The 13,019-nt window shown below is 40.5% G+C and overlaps 1 protein-coding gene across 1 annotated transcript in view; it reads left to right on the forward strand.

Moving 5' to 3' along the window:
* The window catches only part of Ppm1g (protein phosphatase, Mg2+/Mn2+ dependent 1G), a 31,007-nt gene that overhangs the window by 17,208 nt on the left and 780 nt on the right, over positions 1-13,019 (forward strand). The window contains exons 2-9 of the mRNA XM_003472941.5: positions 7,951-8,020; positions 8,493-8,578; positions 9,141-9,273; positions 9,919-10,334; positions 10,887-11,018; positions 11,210-11,444; positions 12,452-12,581; positions 12,799-12,901. Of these exons, the coding sequence (XP_003472989.1) occupies positions 7,951-8,020; positions 8,493-8,578; positions 9,141-9,273; positions 9,919-10,334; positions 10,887-11,018; positions 11,210-11,444; positions 12,452-12,581; positions 12,799-12,901 (1,305 nt within the window). The remainder of the gene's footprint in view (positions 1-7,950; positions 8,021-8,492; positions 8,579-9,140; positions 9,274-9,918; positions 10,335-10,886; positions 11,019-11,209; positions 11,445-12,451; positions 12,582-12,798; positions 12,902-13,019) is intronic.

Below are 13,019 nucleotides of genomic sequence, written 5' to 3' on the forward strand. Positions count from 1 at the left end.
TAAATTCCAGAGCAGGATGTCAACTTACACAGCAGATTCCAGTTTACCAAGGGCTTTTACGTGTTTCGCATCATCCTTACAGTAGTCTTGTGATTATGTGGGTAAGATAGAGATACTATAATTCTGTATTACAGAGGATGAAATTGAGGCATGGCATGCCACAAGGAACTTGCCCAGAGATTGTGCAGTGCAATTACCCTTCTATAGCCATAGGTTCTGTGTTTATAGATTTGATCAACTGCTGATCAAAATATTTGGAAAACAGCCAGGTATGGTGGTACATGCCTGTGTTGTTAGCACCCTAGAAGGGTAAGACAGGTCAATCACAAGTTCTAGCCCAGGCTGTACAACTTAGTGACTCAGCAACACTCTGACTCAAAAAATTAAAAGGGAACTGAGATGTAGCTCAGTGCACAAAAGGCCCTGAGTTGGATCTTCAGTGCTTAAAAAAAAAAAAAAAAATCAACCCACGCCACAATGGCAATTAAATTTCATCACTATCAAATATATGTGAACTTTTTCTTGTTATTATTCCCAGAATAATAACAGCATAAAACTCTTTACATAGCAATAATCTAAAGTACACGAAGGCTAATATCAGGGACTTGAGGACTGCAGATTTTAGTATCCATAGGAAGGCTTGGATTCAGTCCTCATGGATATCAAGGGAAGACTACATACAGTAGAATGGTAACTGAAGTCACATAGGTTCATTTTGCTGTTGTTATTCATAGTGGAACAATGGAGCTTAATATAAAAAATTATTTAAATGTTGAAAAGTAGAAATGTAGCCTTTAACCCCAGCACTTGGGAGGCTGAGGCAGGAGGATCCCAGTGAGTTCAAGGCCAGTCTGCACTGCATAGTGAGACCCTGCCTCATTACAAAAAAAAAAAAAAAAAAAAAAAAAAAACTGCAACTCTTACCCTCACTCTCTGCTATTAAGTTTAATATATAGCTTTTCATACTCTGATATATACATACAGATACCTTTTAAAGTTTTTCCTTTTTATCATTTAATATATTGGGAAATAATTTCTAAATTAACACGTTTATCATTTCTATTAGCTATATCTATTCCATTTTTGAGGAGTTAACCACTTACAACTGATTTCTGGAAGTTTACATACTTGTTTTTAATTATTAAATAATGTAGCTGGATATGGCACATACCTATAACCTCAGCACAGAGGAGTCTGAAGCAGGAGAATTGCCAGGAGTTGGAGGCCAGACTGGGCAATATTGTGAGAGCCTGTCTTAAAAAAACAAATGGAAAAAAAATAATGTTGTAATGAGCATTCTCTCATACATATATTTGGTATCCTTGTTAATTACTTCCATACAGTAATGTTAATATTCAAATTACTAGCAAAGAGCACCCATGTTAGAAGTTTGGATATCTATTTTTCATTAAATTTTGGATAAAAAGATATTTCTGCGTTATTGTTCATTTATTTGACTACTAATGAGGTTAAGTATTTTTCCATAAGCTCATTGGGGCTAGATCTGCGTCAAAATCACATACTTATGGTGGTGGTGCATCCCTGTAATCCTAGCTACACAAACTGACGATGGAGAAGGATTCCAAGTTTGAGGCGAGCCTGGGCAACTTAGTGAGACCTTGTCTCAAATAAAAAGGGCAAGAGCTATAGTTCAGTGGTAGAGGGCCTTCTGGATTTGATCCCTGGGACTGCAGGAAAGGAGAAAATATGTGCTGTGTGATGAATTCAGAAAGATAAGAGTAGGTTTTGTTTTGTTTTGTTTTGTTTTGCAGTACTGGGGATCAAATTCAGGACCTTGTGCTTGCCAGGCAGGCACTTATGCCACTGAGCTAAATCCCCAGCCCTAAGAGTAGGAGGTTTATATTTCAAATGAAATAAAACAGCTCTGCTCAGAAGTGGCTTTGTAAGTCAGAGAAGTGCCAATTGATCCTCTTGTTCCTCCAGGAGGGAGTGTAGACAGGAATACTGCTCTCCTTTTCCCACCAAAAGATGGCATACCAGCGTCTCACGTGTTTAGTAATATAGTGCATCTTTTTTAATTTTTAAAATTAATTTTATTGATATATTTGTAGATATATATAGCAGATTTGTACCTATACATGACATTTTGCTGCTGTTTTTTCCATTCCCTTACCCTTCCTCCCTTAACCTCTTCTCCCCTCATTTACAAAAGCTTTGCTTCCATTTTTTATTGCCCCATTTTCTATTTTTTTCTTTCCCTCTACCCTCTCTTTTTCTCCTCATTTGAACATTTTCTTCCCGTTTCCCAGTATCTGTTATATATTTTGGTCATTTTGGTCCTTATTTACCCTTCAGGTTTTTTACATAAGACAAACTATGTAATATTTGAACTTGTGTGAGTGATTTATTTCACTTAAAAGTGTGGTCTCAGCAACCATTCATCTAAAAATGTCTGAAGTATCCTCTTTTTAAAATGTTACTTAAAGGATCTGGGGATTTAGCTCAGCGGCATAAGCACCTGCCTTGCAAGCAAGCGGTCGTGAGTTCGATCCCTGGTACCAGAAAAAAGGAAAAAAAAAAAAAAAATACAGGGTCTCATTGTGTAGTTCAGGCCAGCCTTGACTGCATGGCTCAGGTAGTCTTCCTGATTCAGCCACCTAAGTGCTGCACTTAAGGCTTGTATCTCTGTTCTTGGTAACTTTTTAAAAGGGTAAACATTTCCATAGTCCAGTCCCAGTCTCACTATCTGCATCACTATGCCCACCTATGTAGTTAACCTTAGTTTCTGTGAATCCTTGTTCTGCAGTAGAAAGATGAATCTATCCCAGTGTTCCTTCCTACACAAAAAGCATCTTGTTATAAACATTTCTTTTGTATTTATGCAGAGCATAACACTAATTTTGTCACACAGACACATAAACACGGATTGGAATATTTCTATTGAATTAATTTTAGTTTTATGAGTTTTACTATATTAATGAGTACTTAACAAAAAATAGCAAAAAATTATTTCTAATGTTTATTATTTGTAAAACACAATTTTCAGCATCAACTTTTTTTTTGGTGTACAGAGTAAACAAGAACAATATAAATTCATATATGAACTACAATGAGAATACCAATAGCACTTTACAAAAAAAAAACTTTACTTCAGTTATCACACCCAAGGCAGTCTGCACACATGACAACAACATGTTCCATACACATATAATGCTTACACTGACAACGTATACGTTTTGCTCCTGTGGCCTTTTTGTAGGACATACTTGATATCTCACTGGTCTTGCTGTTTTGTCAGGAGATGCTTATTATATTTTACAGTGTGTAGTTAACAGGAACATAAAATATAGTATTAAATTCTTACATGTATTGTGTGTTTAGACATCAACATTTTCTGCAAACGTACTTGTCTGCAGAATCTAAAAGATAACATCAGAAATAAATTCCTATATCAACTACAGTGAAACTATCAGTAGAACTCTACAACAAAAATAAACTTTGCTTCAGGAATCATGCCCAAGGCAGTCTTCACACATGACAATTGTGTGTTCCATGCACACGTCTTGCTTACACTGACAGCATGTGTGCTTAGCTTTCCTTTCCTGTGTGGCAGTATTGTCACCTCTCTTTTGTTAGGAGCCTCCTGCTATATTGTAAACATGCACTTAGCAAAGAAATAAGATCAATAAAATAAGCTATCAAATATATAATGTGTTTAGAATAGACATCAATATTTTTACATCAACTGTTTATTTCCTTACAAAATCTAAAAAATAGCATCAAAAATAAAAATCTCTGTAAACTACAATATAAACACAAACATCTACCACAGAAATAAGCTTTGCTTCCACTGCAATATGTAAGGCCATCTTCACACATGACAGTTGCATATTCCACACACAAGGTATGGTGTACACTTCTAGTATGTTTGTTTTGTGTTCCTGTCCTTTCTTGTAGGGCACAGCTGACATCTTTTTTGTTTTCCTGTTATAGTAGGTCTTTGGAATGATGCGCCTGCCTCTTCACCTGCAGCTCACCAGTTGCACCACGATTTTTTTTTTTATAATTCCCTGAGCAGAAACATTTTATAAACTATCAAACTATTTATGGCATGCGTGTTTAGGATCAAGTAAAACACAACCATTAGCTAGTGCTTTGTGTTTCAAATGACATCATAGTTGCTGTAACTCAGAAACATCTCCACATTCTGTTTTGTTGTTGAAATTTTCATCGCAGACTTCCATTTTGTTGAGGTTTCCCTATCAATATTTCCGTTATAAAAATGTTGACTCAGTTTTTTTGCCATATAAGGCAATGTTATATCTTTCTGAAATCCAAAGATTGTACTATACAATTACCTGTTTTGCAATTGCAGCATTTCTGGAATTTGTGCTTTGTTGTATCCAGTTCCTATGCTGGTCAACTTGTGCTCTGTTAGCAAATGTAACATCAATTGGAAAATTGTTGAATGTCACATTTGATGTGTTTGGGAGATGGGGGATTTGATTTATTACTTTATGAATGAGGCCCTGCTGGCTGAGTTCCAGGATAAATGCCTAAATTAAAAGCATGAGTTTTTGCATCTATAAAGACATAAGTTTTTATGCCATATTTTGGCTCACTGCTTTTCTGTAAGTCTTTTATATTTCTGTGGTTACCATGAGAAATCTGTGCCAAGTACAGCAGACCTAAAGCTTTCAGCTCAGCTTGTGAGGTGTCATAGTAAATACATTTTTGAATATGGCTTTTAGTGCACATGAAATGTTTTACTTTCATCTCAGCCGTTGTATATTTCACAGCATCATGCAGCATATTGTCTTTTATAATTTCCAGCATTGAAGGACAGAGCTGGCATTCTGTCCCATACCCCTGTTACCCCTGTCAAGACCCTCACTATAATTTTGAACCTAGTTCTAACATTGAATCTTTCTATTTGGTTACATGACCATTTTGCAAGATTTCAACTGGTCAAATATGTATTCACACCACTGTTCCCATCTTTATGTGAAATGAGGATTACAGCAGTATCTGTTCTGTATCAGTTGACTCATGCTCTGTTTCACTGTCACTAGAACAGTGGCTGACATGGCCAATGTTAAAGTCATCATCATTGTCCTAAACCACACCACTCTTCTGTTAGGAAAGCATATATTTTACCTTAAAGGATCATATTCATCATCCATAGATCAGTAATCTGATGATTCACTTTTGACCACCTTCAAAACTTGTAAATTGATGTTACATTTGCTAGATGTTACTTGTAGATCTTAAGTCATGTGCTATTGTACTGAATTGGGCTACTTCTACAAGAAAAATCAAAAGAAAACTTTTTTAAAAAACAAATCCTGGAGTGGGGTATGTCTGTTGGATGCTCTGTAATGCCCAGGCAAACATACTCAAAACCACTTAGAGTATAACAGGGGTAAAAATCCCATTTTGCCACTTTTGCACATGTGAACAGACCTTGGTGTTTGTCATACCAACTGGGTAAACACAAAGATTGTTTCCTGTGGCCTCAGGGAAAGGTAACTGAGATGCACTGCCAGCTACTTTTATTTTGTTTGAGGGGAGTACCAGGAATCGAACTTGCGACCTTGCACTTAACAGGCAGTGCGGTGCCTGCGGAGCTGTATCCCGGCTCTCTGGCTACTATTATGCTAAAGTACAACTTTATAGTAGGAAAGTGAAGGATGGGTCCACTGTTATGCTCAAAATATTTTAGGGTTAACCCATCAATTTGTGTGTGTGTGTGTGTGTGTGTGTGTGTGTGTGTTTCGTTTTTATCGGTACCAGGGATCGAATTCACGACTGCCTGCTTGCAAGGCAGGCGCTTATGCCGCTGAGCTAAATCCCCAGCCCCCATCAATTTTTTAACAGGAAAGCAATTCTCCATGTGTACAAACATAAAACTAGACATAAATTCCCTGCCAGTAAGCCAAACTACAAACTAAGTGGAATTAAAATTAAGTGACATAATCTTTCTAATTTGCCTAATTTGACATTTAACATGATTTAAGTAGTGACTACTTAGGTACAGGTACTTGTGGGTTTACCGTTCCTATACGTATACTGTATCCTATGTCCAAATCAGTTTACCACTGCTTTTCTATAATCCAACCTAGTTCTGTTTTCTTTTTTCTATTTTTCAATAACATTTCCTACTTGTCATGTTTATCTTTAACTATAGAGTGAGTTTGTCTTTTGTTCACTGATAACGTCCCAAGTATCCAGAACACATCTTTGCTTCTCAAATACATGAATTCTTAGGCACATTCAAGTTTGAGAACTATTGGCTGAGGATGTGGGGACAGTAAACATAAGTGCAAGTGAGAAGATGTTGGTATTTTGATTAAAGAGCAAGGTCCATGAAGATAGCCTTGATTAGGAAGGAGGCCAGCAGGGCCAGCAGTGGACCGGCTGGGAGAGGTAGAAGGTGGCTTTGGTCCAGGGTGCCTCCTAGGTCCTGGAGGGTAGGCTGAAGGCTGTACTGTTCATACAGCTGTGGCTCCTACTGTGCCATCATCTGTGGCAGCTCCCTAGCTTTTCAAGATGGAGGGAAATACAAAATGGTCTTTTTTCCATATCTTAAGCAAGTTTTATTTCTAGACTTAGAACTTATTTCAGGAATGATAAAAGCCACTGCAGTCAGGTTTTCTCACTATTAATATAATTAGAAATTTTTAAGTGGTAATTTTTCAGTGCTTGAAGGGGAAGGAAAACTGACATTAACTCAAGTACAAAGCTGACTAACACACTTTTTGTTTGTAGAGAGGTTGGATTGTTTTTAGGGTGAGGCAGTGTAAATTGCAGTATAATTTTGCCTAGTTTTGACAGTCTTAGTTGAACTTTGGCTTAGCCTGAAACATTAGTTTGCTGTGGCAGAATCTTAAAGAGAATTTGAGCAAGCTCGGCCTTCCATTAAAAATGGTGTGACAAAAAAAAGTAATGGTGCATCCAGACAGGTGCCCGCTCCTCCTCAGGTCTGCTCTGCAAACGCCTTGAATGACAGCTCACTTCCCCGACTGTGAGGAGAATTGTAAATTCTGGCACAGTGAAGACTCAATACTGTAATTCAATAGCTGTGTTTGTTAGGAAGATGCCCCCTTTACTCCCAGTACTGGGGATTGAATCTAGGCCTTCACACTGAGGTATAGCCCTTTTTAATTTTTTAGTTTTAGTTTTAGTTTAAGACTAGTCTCACTAAGTGGCTAAATTGCCCAGGCTGGGCTGGGCTGGGCTGGGCGGTCGTTTTGCCTCAGCCTCCCAAAGTTCTGAGATACAGGTGTGTGCTGTCGTACCCAGACTGAGAGTTATTCAAGGGAGTTAAGCTTTGAGAGAAGAGAGGGGTAGATACTTAGATGGTGCCATGTTGTTTTTTAATGAAAAGTTGGCATAAGTTTATTAACTTCTAGTGCTTTTACTTAGTCTGTTTTAGGATTCTTCTATAAACTTCTCAAATTAGTAAGGCCCTTCCTTGGGTTCCTTTTTTATTTTCTCTAACATTTTCTTCCTGAAAGTTCACTGGTTATTTACAGAATAGATCTGGATGTGATTTTAAAAATCCTTTATTCTAATTGTATCTGTAGTTCTACAAATACAAGGGTTAGGTCTAGATGGGAGGAGCTAAATATTTTGCCATCTTGGCTGAGATTTCCTAGGCTGAGGGTGCTAGAGTATATTAATGATCTGAGTCTCCTTTCTTCTGTCCCATCCTATCTTATCCTGTCCCCATCGCCCTTACTGAGCCCTCTCCTTCCCCTTCCCCTGCTCCTTCCCATTCCCCTTCCCCCATTTGACTCCCTCTGTCTCTCTTCTCTATACTTTTTAATTTTTCTTTTCTTATTTGTTTTCCTTTCTCACTTTTGGCTTCAAAGGCCAGTCAGAGGAAGAGTTGGTGATGCAGAGGTGTGTAGACAATCCATAAGATCTGAGGTGTACAGGTAGACTATTCTTCGACCTTAAGATGTGCTGATTATGCTCTTTTCCTAGGATGCTCACAACTGTATTCCTGAACTGGACAGTGAGACAGCCATGTTTTCTGTCTACGATGGACACGGAGGTAAGTTTATCAGATCACACTGGTAACTTTGTAGGACCCCCAGTTCCAAAGTTCACAGGGCAAGAAGAGGTCCTTTTTCTTTTCCTTTCTAGGGCTCTGACCCAGAAATGTCATTGTGGGTGGGGAGCTGGTGTTATTTTTTATTTTTTTCTCTTTTATGCCCCACCTTTTTCCACAGTAGAGTGTTACATTCGGTTAATAACCCACTTAGGCTTTGTCTGCTACATTAACACCCCGCCCCCCATCTACATGTCCAGGTAAGCAAAGACAAAGCATATACTCCTGAGAGAGGGGATGATGAAGTCCATTTTGTGGCTCAGAACTTCCCAAACCCTGTTCTCAGGTCTGTGCTACCTCTGTAGGTTTCAGGTATTCATCCTTGCTGTCCTGGAAGTTTACTCCAATGTGGTAAATAAATATTATATAACTTGCTGTGAATGGAAAGCAGTGCCTCATGTGACCTTTCCTCTAGGGGAAGAAGTTGCCTTGTACTGTGCCAAATATCTTCCGGATATCATCAAAGATCAGAAGGCCTACAAGGAAGGCAAGCTACAGAAGGTCTGTCTTTCCATAATGTTCTTTTTTGTTTGTGTGTTTGTGTATTTGTCTGTTTTTGGTACTGGGGATTGAACTTGCAACCTTGTGCTTGCTAGGCAAGCGCTCGTGGCGCTAAGCTAAATCCCCGGCCCCATCTTTCCATAATGTTCATTCTCCATTTTGTGACATTCCCCTTGTTTCTAAGCTTGGGCTTTTCCTTTCTTTTTTGCTCCGTTGTGCTACTTAATTACTACATTTCTCCTTTAAAAATCCTTTGCTTAAACAAGCTTATTCCCACTTAGTCTTTTTAGACTTACTTTAGCATTTCCAGGTCCCAAACCTGTCTGTGTCTCCTAGTGTGGAAGACCATACTTTAATCTTTTTTTTTTTTTTGGTGCCAGGGTCAAACTCACAACCTAGAGCTGGCCAGGGAGGTGCTTATGCTGCTGAGCTAAATCCCCGATCCTCACACTTACATTTTTATCCCATCTTTGTGCCTGGGATTTTATATATATAGGCAATTCACTTTGTACACGTTGTGTTTTCTCCTGCACTTGCCTTATACTGTTTTGCTTATATTCAGGCTTTAGAAGATGCCTTTTTGGCTATAGATGCCAAACTGACCACTGAGGAAGTCATTAAAGAGCTGGCCCAGATTGCCGGGAGACCCACTGAGGATGAGGATGAAAAAGAGAAAGTAGCTGATGAAGATGATGGTGAGTGTGGTGTCCCATTTGAGAGGAAAGTAGCATTTTATTACCAGTTCTAAAAGGATGGCTTCCTAGAGACCTGGAGAGTGCTCACATTAAAAACTGGATGGTGTTCTGCACTACACGTGGTTATGAAAAGGAAAGAATTAACCTTTGTTGAGTGACTCGGTGATAGTTGTAAGCATTTTTATATAATCTTTTGTTGTTGTGTTGGGGTCTTCCTGGTTCCTTTACTTATATGACCTTTTATTTGTTTTGTTTCAATACCAGATCAGTCATTAGTCGCAGTAGCCAGACTCTAAGCCTGGACCATAGGCTTAGAGTATCACTGTGGGTTTCCTGGGTCTGTAGCCAAAATAGTGGTTGTAACTTAATAACAATAAATGAAAGCTTAATAATAACAAATGAAAGATGAGAAGGGAAATCCAGTTTATTCATGTTTCTTTGATGAAGAAGGGGTAAAAGAAAAAAACAAAAACAGGTCTATAAAGAAAGAAGCTAGGGGATTCTGAGACTTGATAAGTGAGGAGTATTAGGAGTGGGAGGTTGTGGGGAAGTAGGAATTCAGACTGCAAAGGATGTCGAGGTAGTGAGGGGCTGATCCCAGGAGGAGTCTTGCATGGGGGCTCTGATTTAGCCTCTTCCCTGCAGTGGACAATGAGGAGGCTGCACTGCTGCATGAAGAGGCTACCATGACTATTGAAGAGCTGCTGACACGCTACGGGCAGAACTGTCACAAGGGCCCTCCCCACAGCAAATCTGGAGCTGGGACAGGCGAGGAACCAGGGTCCCAGGGCCTCAATGGGGAGGCAGGACCTGAGGACCCATCTAGGGAAGTTCCTTCACAGGAAAATGGCCCCACGGCCAAGGCCCATACAGGCCTTTCCTCCAACTTGGAACGTGGGACTGAGCCAGGCCAAACTGGTGAGCCTGGCACTCCCACTGGTGAGGCTGGGCCTTCCTGCTCTTCAGCCTCCAACAAGCTGCCTCGAGTTGCTAAGTCCAAGTTCTTTGAGGACAGTGAGGATGAGTCAGATGAGGCGGAGGAGGAAGAGGAAGACAGTGAGGTAAGGGCCTGTGAGGGCAGGCAGATCTGAAGCTGTAGAGAGGACCTGTTCGGTTACCATCTAGTTTCAGCTCTCTCCCTTCTCCTGCTCTGATGTCCCCCCACAAGACCCACTGTATTCTGAGCTTTAGCTTTCTCCAGTGCATTATCTTCACCATCACAAGCACCATTAGCCCGCTTACCTCTGCCTTTGTCAACATTGTAACAGATCTAGTTCTCACCTTTCTGGGTTTGTCTCCAAGAAGGAGAATAAGAAGGTGGTTGTTGTTACTTTGAGTATTCGGGTGTTTTCTTCTCTGGAAAATGTATTTTCTGGCCATGTTGCTCAGAAGGTGATTTTTGCTGGCAGCCATGGCCTTCCCAGGACTTGTGCTGATGCTGCTGAGCCCAGTTTGTCCTAGTCCTCTCCTCCCCCAGCCTTTCATGATCATATGGTTGTGTCATTCACTGTTTTCAGGACCTGTGTTCAGTCAGGGCCTTTTGTGTTCTGATGAGATGGGGGAGGGGGAGGCGTCAGTCCAGTGTCAGCAGCCTGGGATCCTCCTCCTGGCAGGAATGCAGTGAGGAAGAGGATGGCTATAGTAGCGAGGAGGCAGAGAACGAGGAAGATGAGGATGACACTGAGGAGGCCGAAGAGGATGATGATGAAGAAATGATGGTGCCAGGGATGGAAGGCAAAGAGGAGGTGTGTGGAAATGTGTGTGGCAAATCTTTCAGAGGTAGAATTAACGAGAAAGGAGAGGGCGTACACTGCCATCTCTGAGCAGATGGAATCTATGCTCTTCCTGTTTGTTAAAAGCTCTAGCATAAGTGGTCAAGAGTGAGGAGGAAGTTGTGTCCAAAAGCTCCCGCAATGCTTCCTTTTTCCCTCTTAAGCCTGGTTCTGACAGTGGTACAACAGCGGTGGTGGCTCTCATACGAGGAAAGCAATTGATCGTAGCCAACGCAGGAGATTCTCGCTGTGTGGTATCTGAGGCTGGCAAAGCTTTAGACATGTCCTATGACCACAAACCTGAGGATGAAGTGGAGCTAGCACGCATCAAGAATGCTGGTGGCAAGGTCACCATGGATGGACGAGTCAACGGGGGCCTCAACCTCTCCAGAGCAATTGGTAAGGGCTAAGAAACTATGGGAATGATTCCCAGGTTCTTGCTTTCTGTCCCAGGTAACCTAGCAGCAAACTTGAATCTTTATAGCCCTTACACTTTTTTTTTTTTTAATTTTATTTTGAAAGTAGTAAAAACACAACAGAACAAGACAATGCAATTAAATTGGTACCGAACTTCACAGCAGCGTACTGGGATGGTAGTAATAGGTACTACAGAATATCACGTTACGTTCACATTAGCTGTCCAGGCAGTTAGGTATAGTGAAATCAAACCTAAAACAGAACATTATAAAACCAATTGAAAGAGAACATTGAATAGAGCAAAACAAGCAAAACAGTGAAAACAACCTTTGCCTTCAAACGGAAGATAGAAGGAATCCCCCATATTTGCTGTATGGCATATCGTCATCCTCCCAAGAGATGCTGACATCTATCCCCAGTTAGCTATGGTGGGGAGGGGGGATGAGGGAGGGTGTTTGATTCTCAGTAGGCTCACGGAGCCGCCAGTCCTCCTCCTGGCCTACGCCAGGGGCGCTTACCAAGGGGGCCCTTACTCCATCACACCTTACACCTTTTAAAGTACTTTTATATTTTCTTTCTTTCTTTTTTTTTTTTTTAATCTCTTTGCTTAAACATCTTTATGAGACAGTTAAGATAGGTATCATTGTCCTCAGTACCTTCTGGGTGGTGAAGGTAAGTGACTTAAAGTTTAGCAACCTGATGATGGGACTGAAACTAGAAAACTAGAATCTAGTTCTCCATTCCACTGGATTAGGGAACTTTGTAAAGAAGAAAATAGAGAAATTTTTTAAAAAAGAAGAATGAAGCAGGGAATGGTGGCAAACACCCATAATCCCAGCACTCAGAAGCTGAGGCAGGAAGATTGCAAGTTCAAGGCCAGCCTGAACTAAAAAAAAAAGAACGGCGAGGTTTGACCTGCTTCAGATATAATTCTGGGAAGTATTCAAACTTCTTGCCTAACAACCTTTTTTTTTTTTTTTTTTTTTAAGGAGACCATTTCTACAAGAGGAACAAGAACCTGCCACCTGAGGAACAGATGATTTCAGCCCTTCCTGATATCAAGGTGCTGACTCTCACTGATGACCATGAATTCATGGTCATTGCTTGTGATGGCATCTGGTGAGCACTGGCGGAAAGCCCTCCAATGTCTTTTCTGCAGCACTTTTTCTGTACAGTAGGATTAGATCCTAGACAGATTTCTCAGTGAGTCAAGGTTACCAAGCCAAGACAGAGCTGAGGAGAATTTCTATAGGTCTTAGTAAACTCCTCCTTCTATACTCCTCCACTCTGTCTTGGTGAGACTAAAGAAGATGCTGACTGTTGTTTCTGACCCTAGGAATGTGATGAGCAGCCAGGAAGTTGTAGACTTTATTCAATCAAAGATCAGCCAGCGTGATGAAAATGGGGAGCTTCGGTTATTGTCATCCATTGTGGAAGAGGTGAGTTTGGGGGTGGAGAAGAGGGGTGGCTGGTCCTCACAGCCAGGGTTTTCTTTTCTTACTTGAGTGAAGACCAGAATGTGGAGGTACCATTAATACCAGCTGAGCCTGATGAAGG

This window comes from Cavia porcellus, unplaced genomic scaffold (genome assembly GCF_034190915.1).
Source record: "Cavia porcellus strain 051 isolate PalLab524CR breed Dunkin Hartley unplaced genomic scaffold, mCavPor4.1 scaffold_1, whole genome shotgun sequence".
In the NCBI taxonomy this organism is placed as follows: Eukaryota; Metazoa; Chordata; class Mammalia; order Rodentia; family Caviidae; genus Cavia; species Cavia porcellus.